This window comes from Chiloscyllium plagiosum, chromosome 39 (assembly GCF_004010195.1).
Source record: "Chiloscyllium plagiosum isolate BGI_BamShark_2017 chromosome 39, ASM401019v2, whole genome shotgun sequence".
Taxonomy (NCBI): domain Eukaryota; kingdom Metazoa; phylum Chordata; class Chondrichthyes; order Orectolobiformes; family Hemiscylliidae; genus Chiloscyllium; species Chiloscyllium plagiosum.
In genome coordinates, this window is record NC_057748.1 from 937,117 (window position 1) to 954,861 (window position 17,745).

The following is a 17,745-nucleotide window of genomic DNA, read 5'->3' on the forward strand; positions in this document are numbered from 1 at the left end:
ATCAACATGCCAACCTTTCTCTGAATTGCCTCTATTGCAAGTATATTCCTCCTTTAAATAAGGAGACTAAAGCTGTCTGCTGTCTCCAGGTACTGTCTCACTAAAACTGTATACAGCTGTAACAAGGCTTTCGCTACTTTTATGCTCCATCCCTTTAGTAATGTAGGCCAACATTCCATTTTTCATCCTAATTACTTGCTCGACCTCCATCCTGACTTCATATAATTCATATGTGGAGGCAGTCAGATCCCCCTTCCCATAAAATTCTACATTCTTTCTCTAACTGAATCACCTGCTTTTTATCCCACCAAAATGAATAATCTTGTATTTTTCCCACATTATATCTCATCTGTCATTTATTGCCACTTTGTCTGTATCCCTGTACAGAAAACAACTGCACATGTCTGTTGATAGTACTTGGTATACAAGATAATACATGGCTTGGAGAGGGTGGACGCTAGGAAATTGTTTCCGTTAGGCGAGGAGACTAGGACCCGTGGACACAGCCTTAGAATTAGAGGGGGTAAATTCAGAACAGAAATGCGGAGACATTTCTTCAGCCAGAGAGTGGTGGGCCTGTGGAATTCATTGCCGCAGAGTGCAGTGGAGGCTGGGACCCTAAATGTCTTCAAGGCAGAAATTGATGAATTCTTGATGTCACAAGGAATTAAGGGCTACGGGGAGAATGCGGGTAAGTGGAGTTGAAATGCCCATCAGCCATGATTGAATGGCGGAGTGGACTCGATGGGCCGAATGGCCTTACTTCCTCTCCAATGTCTTATGGTATACCTTATCAAGGATTGACTAATTGAATGAGGAGAGATTTTTGGACATCAGTGCATGTGTGGAGGGTTTTAGTTTGGCGGGCATTGTTATTGATAGAGTTAGATCTTTAAAACTCTTCTATTCTCTTGGTTTATTTGCATTTTTGTATCTCCACACTCTAAATGTTCCTTCTTACCTTCATTCCATGTTTCACTTGGGGACTTAGCTAGTCAGAATTTCTTCACCTGAAGGTATAAGGGTAACTTTACCCATAGTCCACTAAGAAGGGGTAGAGATCGACAGTAGAGTGGCAAACAGTCAAAGTACCAGCTACCACTTTGTTAATTACACTGTGTTGAGGAGAATGCAGTGTCAGCACAGCCCAGAGCTACTTGCTCATGATGACTTGGTGGAAGTAAATTCTTATTTCAGCAATGGATGAAAGAGGGATGGCACTTCTAGATGATATCTAGGGTTAATTGCACAACAATTACTTAGTCGGCTTTCAAAGTTAGATTGTCAAATGCAATATCCTATCTAAATTTTCAAACCTAATGCTTTGAAAGTAGATGGTTAGTTCTTTAAAATGTTGTCATTCAAGAATTTTTCAAAAAAGTTTAAAATCTGCAGTGTTAACAATGAACATACATCGGTCAACGTTTGCTTTAAAATTCATAATATATGAAACAAATGCAGTTTTTGCCATTATTTTGGTGTGCATGTGACCATTTAGCCATCTTCTTAAACATCATGTTTTTTTTATAGGGTGGATATGCAGCCTACAGGTATGCACAGCCAGCAACTGCTACGGCCACTGCATACAGTGACAGGTAAGAACCAAGCCTATCCATCTCTCACTGTTCATTGTAGCAGGAAGGATGTCTGTTCTTTGTTGTTGTTATACTGTGTTCTCTTTGTCATGTGAGATTGCCATGCTGCTAGAGCCTGCATTTGTTCACTGTGCTTATGGCAATGGAAGTTCTCTGCTCAGGAATCATTAACAAAATGCATCATTTTGGAGACTAATTTATCAAAAATTCTTATAATGTAGGCACTCACCGAGAGTGCTTTGTTTGGATTATCCATTAGTGAGTGAATCATCAGTATTGCACATTGTTCATCCTCCAAAGATTAGAATGAAATCACTGACTGTCCATTCGGAAACTAGAAGAATCAGGAAGAATGAAAATCCATTTTAGACATTAGGTCACTTTACAATTTCTGACAGCTTTCCACCATACTCAGGCTTGCTGAAGATACTGACTGCTCACTGGGATGTGTTTTCACAAGCAACAGTCATTTCATGCTTACCTCAAGTAGCCATTATTCATGTACAAGATATTAATGAGTTTACTTGAAAGTGACCTGTAATGGGGCCTATCTAATAAAGAATGGTTGGAACGTTAGAAAGGCAAGTGGCAAAATGATGCATCTTTCTGAGAGTGCCATCTTGACATAGGTGTGATGACCTCAACTGCCTGCCAGTGAGACAGGAGGAATCATCTACTTTAAAGTTGTGTTTAATATTGTTGCCTCCATTCCCCAAGGATCAGTCCTTGCTCCTCTCTCAATGACATCATCTGAAATTTCGTTTTTACATCATCCAACTCTACCTCACCACCAGTCTCTCTGTTTCTCTACTATTGCTATCAGACAGCTTATCCAACATCTAGAATTGAGTGAGCAGAAATATCCTGCAGTTAAGAATTGATGAGATTGAAGCCATTACTTGTGCATTCCAAATTCCATTCCCAGGACCAACTAAATCCCATTCCCTGACAACAGTGTGAGGTTCAATGAGTCTGTTCACAATTTTTTTTAATTTCAAAAATATACTTTATTCATAAAATTATTTGGATCTCTATACAATTGTTCATGCCATTCTTGTGCACACCTTACATTGCTTTATATACAGACATCAAAATTTATTTTTCATATATACAAGTCTGTACATTTACTATCCAGCTCTTCTGCCACGAAACGACACGACTAGCTATCCTTAGTAGCCACACACGCAGATGACAAGCAACATGAGTTCGACTGGGACAACACTACTATTATAGGACAAGCCAAACAGTGAACTGCCAGGGAATTCCTAGAGTCATGGCACTCATCCACAGATTCTATCAACAAACACATCCACCTGAACCCAATATACCGGCCACTGCAACAGACAGCTGGAACTGACAACCGGAAGCAGCAGAGACAAACCACTATAAATGCTAGAGGGAACATCACAGAAGCGCTTCACAGGAGGCTCCCAAGCACTGAGGATGTCACCTAGACAGGGGACGAAACGTCTGCAACACAAATTCCCAGCTCGGCAAACAGAACCACAACAACCTCCAATCCAGGCTGTCATCATTGGCTCCCAGTAAAGCAACACCTTTTAACTTGTTATATGACACAAAATTTGCATAATTTCAGAGCCACTCAATTTCAAGGGTCTCTTAATTCTGCTTTTTACAAGAAAGCTTTCCATCTCTTTGTGGCCTATATATTTATGTATAATACTTGCTTCGGTTATGATGCCTTTCAGCATGCCTTTCCTAGAATAAAACAATGGAATCAAAGATTATCAGAGTAGATAGGAACGTGAAATTCGAAACATGATTTTACTGAGTAACAGAGGAGGCTCGAGGGATCGAATGCCCACCTTTTGCTCCTAATTATATAAATCACAACACAAGACATGGCTTACAAAAATGGTGAAAGAATCCTTCTAACATGCCCTGTTGTCATGATCCTCCTGATTTGAATTAAGTAATTTTTTTAAAATTTAGAATTGAGTCTAATGGTGACCATGAAACCATTGTTGATTGTCAGAAAAAAACAATCTGGTCCACTAATGTCCTTCATGGAAGGAAATCTGCCTTCCTTGCCTGGTCTGGCCTTCATGTGACTCCAGACCCAAAGCTGTGTGATTGACTCTTAACTGCCGTCTGGGGAATTAGGAGTGGGTAATAAATGCTGGTCTAGCCAGGAATATTCTCATCCCTGGATGAATTTATAAAATGGCGTCAGTGGCAGGGCCAACATTTATTTACCATCCATAATTGCCCTAATGAAGATGGTGGGTGCTGCCCTCTTACCCTGCTGGGCCATGTGGTGTAGGGACATCCACAGTGCTGTGAGGAAGTGTGTCCCATGAGTTTGACCCAGCAACAGTGAGGGAACAGCAATATATTTCCAGTCAGGATGGTGAGTGGCTTGAAGGGGAACTTATAGGTGGTTGTGTGTCCTTGTATTTCTAGATGGTAGTGGTTGTAGGTTTGGAAGAAACTGTTGAAAATCATTGATGTACCAAGCAGAGAACCAGCTTTCGTTATTTATTCTCTCAAAACCTTTCATACTTTGAAACCTCAATGAAATATTCCCTTACTCATCTTTGTTCAGGTGGAAAAAGCTGTAATACTTTTGAAAGCATTTATTCATGATGCTCTAATTAATCCTTACTGTATCCTTCCAGTAATCCTATGTTGTGGTGCCCAGAAATGCATTCAAAGCACCAGTTGTGACCTCTACTTGCACATAGCATGTTCAATGTGGAAAAACCTACCAAAAGATGTTATCAGGCAGAAGGTTGTTCTTCACTTCCTTGTCTTTGGCACACCTAGAGTCACCAAGTCATATTGCATAGAAACAGGCCCATAGTCTGTATTTGATCTGTAGCCTACAACATGTCCTGGCATTTTAAATATTCATCCAGGCACTTCTTAAATGTTGCAGGAGCACCTGTCTCCACCACCTTCTCAGGTAGCACATTCCAACTTTCTACCACTCTTTGGGAAGAAAGATTTTGCTTCAAATTCCCTCTAAATCACTTACTGCTCACCTCAAACTTATACCCTCTGGTCTGCCATGGGGAAAGATTTTCACAATCTATCCTATCTATGCCTTTCATAATTTTGTAGACTTTAATCAGATACCCCTTCAGCCCACATAAATGAAATCCTAGATCTTATTTTTGTTTCTGTTGTTTTCTATTTGTAATGTATAAAGATTTTCATTCATTTAAATAAAATATCTTGAGTGGAAAAGTCATATCAGGCCAATTTGATTTAAGCTAAAGCCATAAGAAAGTTTGCAGACCATTGATAATGAAATGCCCTGCTCTGATTTGGTGTAACTACAAAGTGAACTACATTTTTATCTTGGATTTTTTTCCCCCTGTTAGATCCTTTTACTTGCTGCTGCTGGGAAACCATTTAACTGTAAAAGTATTTTGTTGCCTGCTTATGCTCTCTGAAATCAAGCTAATTCTTTATAACTTGTTGGGAAAGCCTTTTTTTAACACTTGTCTGATGAATGATGCATTGCATTTTTTACTTTTACTCCTCAGCATAAAAACCTTCCTATTTCGTCAAGAGAGATTGTACGATTTCATTTGTGACTTTTTGGGTACATTTCAAACGGGTCTTTGTTGAAAGTATCAATAAAGTAACGATTTCAAGTAACTTGCATACCTTTATAAACCACCATTGTTGGGACTACCTGTCACGGATGATGTATAGCTTAGCAGGTCACTGCTAGTTGCAGCCATTAATCCAGGGTAAAGGACCATCCTCTGATTGTGTTATTACTGACTGACTTTTCAGTGGCATATAAGCATTTTGTTACATGATGAAAGATTACCCATTTAAAGAGGCATGTTAAGTCTTCAAGCCTGCTTATAGTAAGAACCCACACTATCATTCCTGCAGACTCTTGTGGAGGGATTTCTTGCTGATATCTGGCTATTCATTTATTAGATCCATTGTGTAGTATGCATATGACACAGACATTGTCGGAGTTTTAGGATTGAGAGGATAACATCTGATTGCTGTTGTGCAATGGATATGGGTATAACTATGTCTCAAATAATTTTCCTTGTCCCTGAAACTGATGCATATTTTGTTATTTTGCTTGTAGCTATGGGCGTGTTTACACTGCGGATCCCTATCACACACTCGCTCCTGCTCCCACCTATGGAGTTAGCGCTGTGGTGAGTAATCTGTGACCTTTCTTAAAAATTATCTCTTTAATGTAGTTCTAAGGAATCTGTCAGAAGTACTGTGTGCCTCAATGGACTTTAAGCCAAAGAAGGAGGTTTTAAGTTAAGCAATGGTCTAAAGCTTGGTCAGGCAGGTGAGTTTTAACAAGACTAATACAGAGAGTGGGAGGAAATTGCAGATTGAGGTCTGGATTGCCAAAAATAAAACTGGGGAGCAGCACAACATGTGGCCAGTACTGGAGGAATGAGAAATCTGGAGGGCTGTAGGATTAAAGATTGTTTGTGCTAATGAAGGCCTAGACACTAAGGTTTTAACATCAAGACAAGGTATTGGAGGACTGAAAACCAATGGTAAGTCAATGAGTCTTTAGATGCTGTATGAGTGAGAAATTGTACTGGTGTACAATAGCCAGCATGAAGTGGAGTGTTGCTTGAGGTAAAATTTTAGAGTGTAGAGGATGACTAGAAGGGCACTGGGGGAGTATTAGATCAGAGATCATGATGGCAAGGATGACATTTTCAGCAGCAGATGACAGAAACAGAACGGTGAAGGAAGACATCATGGCAATGCAAGTCTGTAGTTATGTTATGGAGACAACATCGGTCATAATCTCAGATCAGGGTTTGAGAAAGTTTGCAAGCACTCAGATGCAACTCCTGCCCATCAACCGTGTCAACTGCCTTAAGTTGGTGGCAAATGTGTGGAGCATGTAGTTGGTACTTCAGACTTCACTGCTCAGATATTCATTGAGATGGTTTTTAAATGTTGCAGGAGTATCACCACCACACACTCGGAGCACATTCCAACTTTCTACCACTCAGGCTGAAAACACTCTTACAAGACACACGACTGGGGTATGAGGGATTTGTGTTGATCTGCGTTGGCTATGTGTAATTGAGACATGATAAACTATTCTGCAAAAAATATTGTGCACAGTCTAAATGACTGAAGTTGCACCAATGTTAAAGCAGTGAAACTAGGAAAAAGAGAGGCAGAATATGGGGATACGGGTACTTGTAGGTTTAAATTTCTTGGGGTGGTGGCTCAGGACTGGAATCACACGTGGGCCATGATAACGTTATCTCTATTGGACTGGGCGGTGAATATTTAAATGCTTGACCCCTCTTTTGTTTGTACATAACATGGTAACCTAAAGGTAGGTTGTAAAGCAGCTGCTGGGTTGACTTGGTCAGGGAGTTTGCAGGGAATATGAGGCCAAACTGGAAGAAAGGCAGGTTCTTTCCTTCAGGGTGTGAGTGAGACATTGCAGGTTTTGCAGCAATCACTATGTAGCCTGCAGTGAGCCAAGTTAGTGAAATCAGTTGCCATGGTGAGGTTTGAGCTGTCCCCCTCTGACTTGGTTGCTTGTACCATATTCACTCAGCACAGTAAAGTGGTAGTGAAAAGTAATCTGGTACAGTACTTGAGATGCTGGTAGCACGCCACTTCAATACTCTGACATGCTGAGCTCCAAGTGGATGGAATGTCGTTTGCCTTGCCGCACCTTTTCTCCCACGTTACACATTTCTTTCCCACACAGCTATCCCTGTATAGACCTAGACATTGAGGGTCGTTGAGTGCTGTTTAGGAGGGTGTGAGGCACCATACTAGAGTTTGATTCAGCCTCCTGATGACCAAGATGTGCATTTTCCTATGGAGAATATGAGATAACAAATAGGGCAAGAGATCTTGCTGATTTCCCTTTCCCTTTTCCAGGCAAATGGCTTTCAACCAATTGTAACAGCTTCTTTGCCATCTTTTGGCTGAGATCAGCCATCTGGGCAGCACGGTGGCACAGTGGTTAGCACTGCTGCCTCACAGCGCCAGAGACCCGGGTTCAATTCCCGCCTCAGGCGACTGACTGTGTGGAGTTTGCACGTTCTCCCCGTGTCTGCGTGGGTTTCCTCCAGGTGCTCCGGTTTCCTCCCACAGTCCAAAGATGTGCAGGGTCAGGTGAATTGGCCATACTAAATTGCCCATAGTGTTAGGTAAGGGGTAAATGTAGGGGTATGGGTGGGTTTCGCTTTGGCGGGTCGGTGTGGACTTGTTGGGCCGAAGGGCCTGTTTCCACACTGTAATCTAATCTAATCTAATCTCCAAACTCACCAGGAATAGAGTCTGGAATCTTGTGACCTATGTAGGTCAGTGCTGTGGTGAATTCTGGAGTTGATTCCTTCAAGGCTGATGAATATTCTGAGATGGTCTCTACGTATCTTATGACTGAAGGACACAAAGCTATCAAGCTGCTCTCATTTCACAGATTGTGTATGTCAGAGATATGCAAACTTGGAGGATTCAAAGTGAAATTAAAGTTTTGAAAACTTTACATTGACTAGGCTGAGCAAATTATTGTTGCTGTTTGCCTAATAAAAGCAGCCATCTCTCTGCTGTTGGTGGAATTCTCTGGCAAGCAGGAAGTTGATAAACAGTCAGTATATGAAATTGTTCATATTTGATGTGACTGCTGCCAGAACTCCATCCATCCTCCTTAATTGAATCTGTCTGCAGACACTCACTCTGCTAGTGTTATCAGGCAAGCTGAGAAATGTTTTAATTTCACCATATCTGTGTGGCTGATGTCCACTCGTGCCTATCTGATCAACAAATCTGAAACATACGAACAAGCGCTAAGTTCAATTAATGTGATTGATTAGTTTCTGATGGGTTAATACATCACTCCAAGATTCAATTGGATCTCCATGCTCCTGATTGATGAGGTGGCCTAGAACAAAGTGTTTATTTCTGCTTCTCTATAAATAAACAGGACAGATCTGAAAACTTTATTCTGGCCTGCCATCAGTTCTTTGATTCCTCTCTTAAACTTCATTTAAGATCTCTTGTTTGCGAGCAAGCTGACATAACAGTCAACAGGCTTTCCTCATTCCTGAAGAAGGGCTTATGCCCGAAACGTCGATTCTCCTGTTCCCTTGATGCTGCCTGACCTGCTGCGCTGTTCCAGCAACACATTTTCAGCTCAGGCTTATGATACTCACAATGTACATTTCAAACATCACAGAATTGGAAACATGAAGCCTTTTGTGAGGTTCCTACCTGTACTTCCACCCTCCTATGGGTTTTATTGCTATGTGCCCATATGGAGGCAAGGGGCTTCCTGAATGTATTGACCTGAGACAAAAGCATCAGGGACAAAGGAGCAAGAGACTGTTGCCTTTTGGGGAATGACTCATCCCTTTGATCAGAAAGTTTTTTAACACAGCAACACCTGAGACAGGAAATGCAGGTCACTTTTTAAACTGCTTTACTGCCGTAGTAATTGCAGATTTAACTGGCAATCACTGCTGTATTCACCCCAGTTGATTGTTGGTGTTTCTGTGAATAAGCAGTCATCAGATCTTTTTTGATATAAACAAAGAAAGGTTTCTCTCCCTTCCTTTCCTGAAGGTGCTGGTTCCACAGGCACCTGTTCCGTTTAATGGCCAATGAGACGTAACCCAAGACAATGAATGTTATCGGGCTATTTAAACATGGAAGTTACACAGTAACTGCTGTCCAGTATGCACACTTCCTAAACTGACCATTGGTTCATGTGGAGTGGGATCATTGTTCCATCCCACTGGTCCAATGCATGAGGGCAGCTGTTAAAATCTTCCAGGTGCACCATCTTATTAGTTCCTAACCAACAGCCTCCTCATATTCCAACAAAGCCACATTTGCAGTTGGCTGTTACCTTCTCATCTGTTTCCAAACCTCTTGCCAACCCCATGCACCAACCAGATAGAGAGCCATTAGAACCATCTTTATTGGTAAAGGTTTTGCAACTTTTGGCAGTGAGCATTTACACTGCCTGTATTTTGTGTTCAGTTTATATGATACTCAGGGCTCAAACCTACCATAGTATCAATAGGAGTTAAAATAATCTCTAGCGCAGACAGAATTGAGAAGAATTCACATTTTGTTTGAAATTGTCTAAAATATCTCTCAGATCTGGCTCAATGGGTAGGGTTAGCAACAGGTTTATGAACTGCTTTCTAAATGAAGCAGTGAAAGGGAAGATTAGCTGGTGTGCTGCATCTGTTAGCTCAAGGGACAAAAGGCTTCATGTTTCCAATTCTGTTGTCACCACTGTTTACATTGCAACTCATCATTTTTTAAGATAATGAAATGTTACCTGAAGTTCAGAGCTAAAGTATAAAATTCTGGATTTAGACCAATAAAGATGTGAGATTTATCCAAATCCTCTATTGGGACCCAAAATGATCAGAATTGGAAGAGGTCCTAAAAAAAAAGATCAAACAAAATCTATAAGTTTGAAAAAACTTCAAAAAGGTGAAAACAACCATAGTTGGAAGTAATCGATTTAAGAAATGGGAGTGAAGGTTGAAATGGTTCCTGATATCGTACAGCTGGCGGAGTGATAGGAACAGGGCATCAGTGTTGTTTTTCTTTCATGGGGTGAGGGTGGTGTTGACAAGAATGGCAGTTTTTGCCCTCGAGCTGAGTCAATAGGTAACTTCAGAGAACATTGAGGCAACCACGTTGCTGTAAGTCCAGAGTACCATCTCGGCTGACTGGGTAAGGATGGTAGATTTCCTTCTCCAAAGGCCGTTGCTGAACCAAATTGTTTTTAGATAACTCATCGTAGTTCTCATATCCACCATCAAGAAAACTAGCTTTATAATGTGGATTTCTGAATAGGTTTAGTGAAGGCACAGAAATGTGCCAAATAGATTTCAATGTTGGCAAATAAGAGGTAATTCACTTTGGATCTGAAAGTGATAAAGCTAGCATACTTTCTCAATTCTGCAAGGCTTCTAACCGATTTCATGCAGCTTGGGAGGTTGAGATAAATAAATTATTAAAATATCAGAACAGGTAAAATAATAAAAAGGTTAATGGAATGTTGCTCTTATATATGCGGGGCATGTGAATTCTTTAGAGGGCTGTTGAGGCTGTGCCATTAAGTATATTCAGGGCTGAAATAGATAGGTTTCAAATCAGTAAGAGAATCAAGGGTTATAGGGAAAAGGCAGGAATGTGGGATTGAGGATTTGATGGGATGACTGTTTACTCTCCTACTTCTGCTCACTGTTTCAAAACCTTTTTCCCACTGTGACCCCATTTTAAAGTGTTAAATTGTTGTGACTCCTCAGTGAGAATGGGAACTGAGAGTAAGTGGGGGACAAGCCTTTGAGCACAGCTGGATTTCAGAGCAAGGGCACGGCTTTTCTAACTCAGTCAGAGCTCGCTACATCAGAGCTGATGGTCCCACATTCCTGACCCCCACTTCAGGAAGCCCTGATGTCCGGTACAAGGAAATAAATAGGAGTCATACTTCAGCTGTGCAAAGACCTTGTTAGACCACACCAGTACTAATATGAGTTGTTTGGAAGGATATATTGGCCGCTGAAAATGTGTTGCTGGAAAAGCGCAGCAGGTCAGGCAGCATCCAGATTCCTGAAGAAGGGCTCATGCCCGAAACATTGATTCTCCTGCTCCTTGGATGCTGCCTGACCTGCTGCGCCTTTCCAGCAACACATTTTCAGCTCTGTTCTCCAGCATCTGCAGTCCTCACTTTCTCCTAGAGGATATATTGGCCACCAGGCAAGTTGATCATAACCTGATCAGCATCCTGTTCCTCCTTCCATCTTTATATATACTTTTCAGCAAAACCATTTGGATTGAGTGTAAAAAGCAGAAACGTAAGACTCTTGTTGATTGAGAGTCAAATTTGGGATATTTAGAGGTAAGCTAGATGGCACTGTTAACAATTAAATCATGGCATAATAGTTCTGCAGCTGCCTGTTTGCACAATGCTATTCAAATATTAATGAGAGGAAGCTCAAGGATATTGAGTTTGAGGAGCTAGAAATTGTAATGAGGCTGCATTAACTGCAAACAGCTGGAACTCTGTTTACTTGAGGTTGATTCTCTGCTGTTTAGCTCCATAGTACTGGTGAACTTTGAAACTTATTTAAATCTCCACCACCGTGTGATGCATTTTTCACAAAATGAAATAGTAAAATTTTGTTTCAGGCTTTTTGCTGAAGACTTGAATGTTCATAGCCAAAGGCAATTTTCTTAAGCAGACTGAATCACCCTGGAACAAGAACTGTGCCTTTGTACATAATGCACACGTGGTGACTTGTGTTGAATATCCTGACCACATTCTGCTGTCCATCCTGGAGACAGAATAATATGATGCTAATACATTACGTATTGCCTAAAATTTGTAAGATATATTTGCAGCTTATTTGAAGGCAAGTGTCAACTGAAAGAGTGACTTAGTCAATTTGCGCAGTGCTGAAAAATGTGAAATAAAGATAAGCCCTTGTAAGCAGCTGCTTGAGCATCTAAATATCATTTTTTGGAGGCCTCCCATAATCATTGTAGATCAACAGTGTCAGTCTCACTTCACGCTCCTGCCTGAAATAAAAAGCATTTCAGAACTCACCTTTAATTCCATTACCTCTCAGATCTAAGGTGTATTTATACATTGCAGAAGGAGCAATTGTTTGGAATACTCATATGTCACTTATTTTGGTCCTAAGTCCTCATGGTACCATGACCATGTACAACTCACTTTTTGCCAAAGTTGAAGTAGCTTAAACAGCTTTTATCTTCTGACCTTTATCTTTTAGGTTGATTGTTCTTAACTTTTGTTAATACAGTAACTCCTCCAGTTAGCCAGCATTGTAGAAAATCTTTCGATGTTTGTGCTCCATTAGTTAATTATTTTTGAAATATTTAAAAGAACTAGAAATCAGTCTTGTTATCCATGGGCTGGGCAGCTTAGAATTTGAGAGGATTTCTGCCTTGGTACCTCTCTCGCACATCTGTCTCGGGTTCACCATAGTACTATCAGAAGAAAAAGAAAAAATGTATCGGCCTGTACTTTGCTTGCTTACTTGTTTTTTCCTTCCTTCTTCAGGCTAGTTTATACCGAGGTGGATACAGCCGTTTTGCTCCCTACTGAAAGTGATGTGAACTCCTGCAATGGGAACAGTCCCTTCCCAAGGCCTGGGTGTTGCAATATTACAAGTAGTGGAACTTTATAGCAACTCAACATGAAAAAAAATACACGAGAAAGCGAGGAAATCATTACACGAGAGAGACCTAATTTTTTATACCTCATTATGTTCTTCTAAACATGTATTTTTTTTCCTTATGTTTCTGCCTTCATTTTTTTTTGTTCCAAAGATTGTGCAAACAGTTTTTAACTGTGGTATAAAAGTGCATTTCTTTGTGTGTGTAGTGACATTTATGAAATCAGCTTCATCCGACAAAAGAGAATCAGAAGAAACTAAAAATATTAGTCACAAAACAAAGTCAGTGAAATTAGGTGCCGATTGGAAGCTGGTCCCAGGTACTGCATTGTGTAGAACAGCAGCAACAAAGGATTGTAGTCACTGAGACTCCCAGAGCCCTGGGTTGATGTGGAATTTCACTACTGAAGATGGGTCAGTGTAGAATGAGGGAGGGAAAGGGATGGAAATGACCCATGTACAAGTTGATGGAACCAGTTTGTGCTGCATTTTGTTCTCAGAGAGAGAACAGCAGCTTCCAACAGTTCACCATTTCCAGATTTGGTCAGCCAGCTAAATGGTGTCTATTTGCACCTGTCTAAACAACAGCAAGAGCCAAAAAAAAACTACAATCAAACTCAGTGAATGCATCTTTATCTTGTTTTTTTAAAATAAGCTCCAGAAGCTGGCCACCCCAATAATGTACATTTATCTGAGTACATTTGTTTTTAAAATTATTGATTGAAATTCATTAGGATCCCAGGAGATTTACCTAGCACATCCAAATGCAGGTAGTAACCATCCTGGTGCAAACAGGATTGCTATTGTACTTAAGCTTCAGTTAGCACAGTAAGAGAGATACAGTCCAAAGGTGTTGGCACTAAATGCTTGCATGTTTTAATTGCATCAGTCCAGCATTAGCATACATATATATCCAATTTGTTTGTATCCCTATGTTTTTTAATGTAGCCTAGGATGTGCTCTGATTGACACCCTTGCATTCAGCAGACTTGCAATTTGAAAACTGATGACTTTTTAATTCAACCATTTTATTGCCCTTAACCATTAGGTTGCTTTTTATTTGCAGCCTTCATTTCACTTACCTTGGCAGGTAACAAAATCAGCAATGGAGATGCTGCACAGAAAATGGTTGCCTGGCAATAGAGAAAGATGGGCCTAGCCCTGATATAATCAGATGTAAAAGGAAGAAGGGTGTGTACTGAAGGAAATGAGAAAGGGAATGGTTGTTTAGTCAAAAAATTGTATTCAAAAAATGATTTAGGAGGACAGTCACCCAGTTTTACCTTGTAAGAAAGCAAGCATTTCACACTATTTTGGCAAACATTTTAGAGGCATTCATGATGCCATTTCAGATGTTGATTTGTGTTTTTTTAAGTTCAAGTTGAGCTGGTATGTGAGTTAAAATCATTTGTTGAGGCTGTAGCTAATAGCTTATTGCGCGGGCTCAGGACTAGCCCAGACCTTTCTATTCTGCACCAGTGTTCCTGGGGCACTGGTTTATGTTTTCGAACCCCGTTTATATCCTGCACTGGGAGACGTGGATTGAAAGAGAAGTGCACTTTCATGTTTAGGACAAGTGCAGTTGCTGCCAGGGCTTCTGATCATGCAGTATCCAGTAAAAGGTGATGTGTACTGCACCGGCTTAGTAAGCTGTGTAAAAAAAAGGGACACTAGTCATAGACACCACACTGCCGCCCTTAAATTATGATGTTGTTTTGCAAGCCAAAGCGTGGTTTGTCGCTGTATGACAATTATGTTTTTTGTATATAAAATATTTTAGTTGTCATTGTAATGGGGAAACATTCACAGAAACGTCTCATCACAAAGGAAGGAATTTAAAATAGAAACTTGGTGTAGCACTTGATGGCATCTCTTGGTAGTGCTCCTGTTAGTATAGTCTCGCATGTAAAATGTTATTCTAGAGGAAGGAAAACATAGCCACAGGCAGCTTGTATTAGTGTGAGGTGTTGTTTGGTGTCACACCAGGTTTGATAATCACTTTCATTCCTATGACTACAAATCACATTCTTTTACATTGATTCACTTTTATATTATACCAGCAGAGATTTTAGTAATTTAGCACTACAGCTGCACTCAACTCCTCAACTGCCAAATAATCTATTGGTCATGTTCTCGCAGCAATTATTCTCTTTACTTGATTTTTATTTTTGCTTTTTAAGAGTCTCATAACAGCTGTAGAATAGTCGGAATCTTTGGAGGGAACAATTTCAGGTTAGAACTTTTTCTGGATAAAATTTGTCTTGCTTCAGTCAGCAGCTCACTGTGTGGGTAAATGTCCAACAACGCTGTCCATCAGGTCAGCTTCTTTGGGACTGACGAATTTATTTTGTTTGATTTGTGTTTGTGTGAGAGTGTGTGGTGTTCATTCGGACAGTACCCATGTGCAGCTTGTGGCTGTATCCCGACTGGAATAGGAAACTCACTCTTGGGTATTAGTGACTAGGCGACATTACCACAATGGCACTGCTGATCCTTGTATCATTTGAATTTCCAGCCTTTGAAACACCATTTATTTCTTTCCATTTAATTGTAAAGTAGCTCCTCTACACAATCACTTTCCCAGCCTCCCTGTACTTCCTCCAAACAAAAACAAGAGAAATTGTCAACTTCCATTACACAGATTTTTGTTTACGATCAGTCAGGGAGAGGATCTGACCGCCCAAACTTGTAGAGGAAAGGAGCAATAAGATGGGAGAGTTGGAATTTATTCTGTGGTGCAAAGCTTTGGAAAGGGAATAAAATAGGAGAAAACACTAAGAAGCATTGAAAAAATGTGCACAGGTGGTATTGAATCCTCCTAGAGAACTAGCATCAACACTGTCCTGACCCTGATCCACTTTGTTTTGTGAACGTTTCCCTGGAAGGTATGATATATCGTATAGTAGCTTCATCACCAAGCAGTATTCATTGGGTTATAATTAGATATAATCATGAATGTTAAGTAGATAGGACATGGACTATTATTCCTTTTGTATTACTTCCCACGTATAAATTATTGATCTTGTTGCTGGCTTTTATAAACTCGAAGGAAGGGGAATCCCTTCCTAACGGTAATAAAGCACTGTTTCTAAAATAAAACAAAAATGGTGAGAACACATTTGGACTCCGTTATGTTTGTGCTGACTGGAATCTTTGATCATCAAAGAATTTGAATATTTTTGTTATGCCAAAAGGTAATATATTAGCATTTCTAGAAGGCATTCAGTAAGGTGTCACATAAAAGGTCATTGCTCAAGATGGTCGGAACCTAATGTGCTTTAAGAAATGACATCAAGTTGCTATACAAATAATTACGTGTGCTTGCACTCCATCACTTTATTTAAGTATCAACCTCTTATGGAATGAACCGGAGAATTGAAGCAGACCATCGTTGGCAAAGCCAGAAGAGGTAGACTTTCAGGCACAGCATATGTAGTCAATTTTTTTAAGATGGCAGTGAAATTACTACTTAGACTATGAGCTGACTTTTACCTGAAATTGACTTAGTGTCATTTTCATTGCATTTCATGGGGAATTCCCCTGTGAAGCTTAGCATCTTTTTTTTCCTCATGCTATTGTCCCAAACTCATCTCATTAACTGCACATCGTACCCCTGTGATGTTCCACTCGTCCAAAGCAAGCCATAGATACCCCTAACCCCAACAGAAGAATGTGCCACAATATACTGGGAACCCTGGGGCTATATTTGATGCAAAGCCATACTCCCTGTCAAATGTCAGTCCAGAGGTACCCTTCATGAATGTAGTGGGACATTAGGAACATTCCAGTTTTCTCAGAGCACATGGGTGGTATGGTTGCTACTTCACTTCATGTGAAACTGCACATTCCTACACCCACTGCAGTGCCAGACAACAAAGCTTACCAGGCCTCTGCCACATCCCATCTTACATTCCTAAGTCATTGCTACTATAAAGATCATGAAATGTAAAAGCAGACATGGGCCATTCAGCTCACTGAGTCTATTATGCCATTGCATGAGGTCACGGCTGATTTGATATTCCTCAACTCCACTATTCTATCTATTTCTCACAGCTGTTGATTCCCTTACTGATCAAAATTCTGTCTATCTCAGCCTTGAATATATTTAACAACCCAGCCCTGAACCCCTCTGTGGTAAAGAATTCTCAGAAGAAATTCCTTCTCGTTTCTCTTAAATGTGAAGGACCCCTTATTCTGAGATTATTCCCTCTGGCCCTAGACTGTCCCACAAAAGGAAATAACCTCTATTTCTACCATGGAGGAAGTGAGGACTGCAGATGCAGAATTTAAATTCTGTGTTACGATTGAGCCCTCCACTATCACCCGATGAAGGAGCGTCGCTCTGAAAGCTAGTGTGCTTCCTGTTGGACTATAACCTGGTGTTGTTTTAACTTCATATTTGATCCTCTCCTTCCTTATTTCTCTCTTTGTTATCCTCTGTTTTTGTAGCCTTCCCAATCTTCTGATTTCCCAGTGCTCTTGGCCACTTTATAGGATCTCTCTTTTTCTTTGATACATTTCCTGACTTCCTTTGTCAGCCATGGCTGTCTAATCCCTCCCCGGATAATCTTTCTTTTCTTGGGGATGAACCTCTGTACTGTGTCCTCAATTATACCCACAAACTCCTGCCATTTTTGCTCTACTGTCTTCCCTACTAGGCTCTGCTTCCACTTGATTTTCATCAGTTCCTCTCTCATGCCCTCATAATTACCTTTGTTTAACTGTAACACCATTACATCCGATTTTGCCTTCTCTCTTTCAAACTGCAGGCTGAACTCTACCTTATTATGATCGCTGCTTCCTAAGTGTTCCCTTACTTCAATATCTTTTATAAAGTCTGGTGCACTAGGTCCAAAGTAGCCTGCTCCCTTGTGGGCTCCATGACAAGCTGTTCCAAAAAGCCATCCTGTAAGCATTCCAAGAATTCCCTTTCTTTGGATCCACTGGCAACATTATTTACCCAGTCCACCTGCATATTGAAG

At 40.5% G+C, this 17,745-nt stretch overlaps 1 protein-coding gene and 1 long non-coding RNA gene across 12 annotated transcripts in view; one reads left to right on the forward strand and one right to left on the reverse strand.

Moving 5' to 3' along the window:
- LOC122542077 (RNA binding protein fox-1 homolog 2-like) overlaps positions 1–15,879 on the forward strand; it is a 262,538-nt gene extending 246,659 nt beyond the window's left edge. For 10 of the 11 annotated variants that reach the window (XM_043679400.1, XM_043679399.1, XM_043679410.1 and 7 more), the window contains 3 exons: positions 1,531–1,595; positions 5,677–5,749; positions 12,649–15,879. In XM_043679400.1, the coding sequence (XP_043535335.1) occupies positions 1,531–1,595; positions 5,677–5,749; positions 12,649–12,693 (183 nt within the window). In that variant the 3' untranslated portion in view covers positions 12,694–15,879. Of the gene's footprint in view, positions 1–1,530; positions 1,600–5,676; positions 5,750–12,648 lie in introns of those variants that run through there. The other variant, XM_043679407.1, reaches the window with a different exon arrangement.
- Positions 1,147–9,969, reverse strand: LOC122542078. The gene is made up of 3 exons (XR_006309745.1): positions 9,889–9,969; positions 1,825–1,929; positions 1,147–1,234 (listed from the first exon to the last, which is right to left on the reverse strand). It is a non-coding gene; the product is annotated as an uncharacterized LOC122542078 (long non-coding RNA).
- Positions 15,880–17,745: the final 1,866 nt, after the last annotated feature.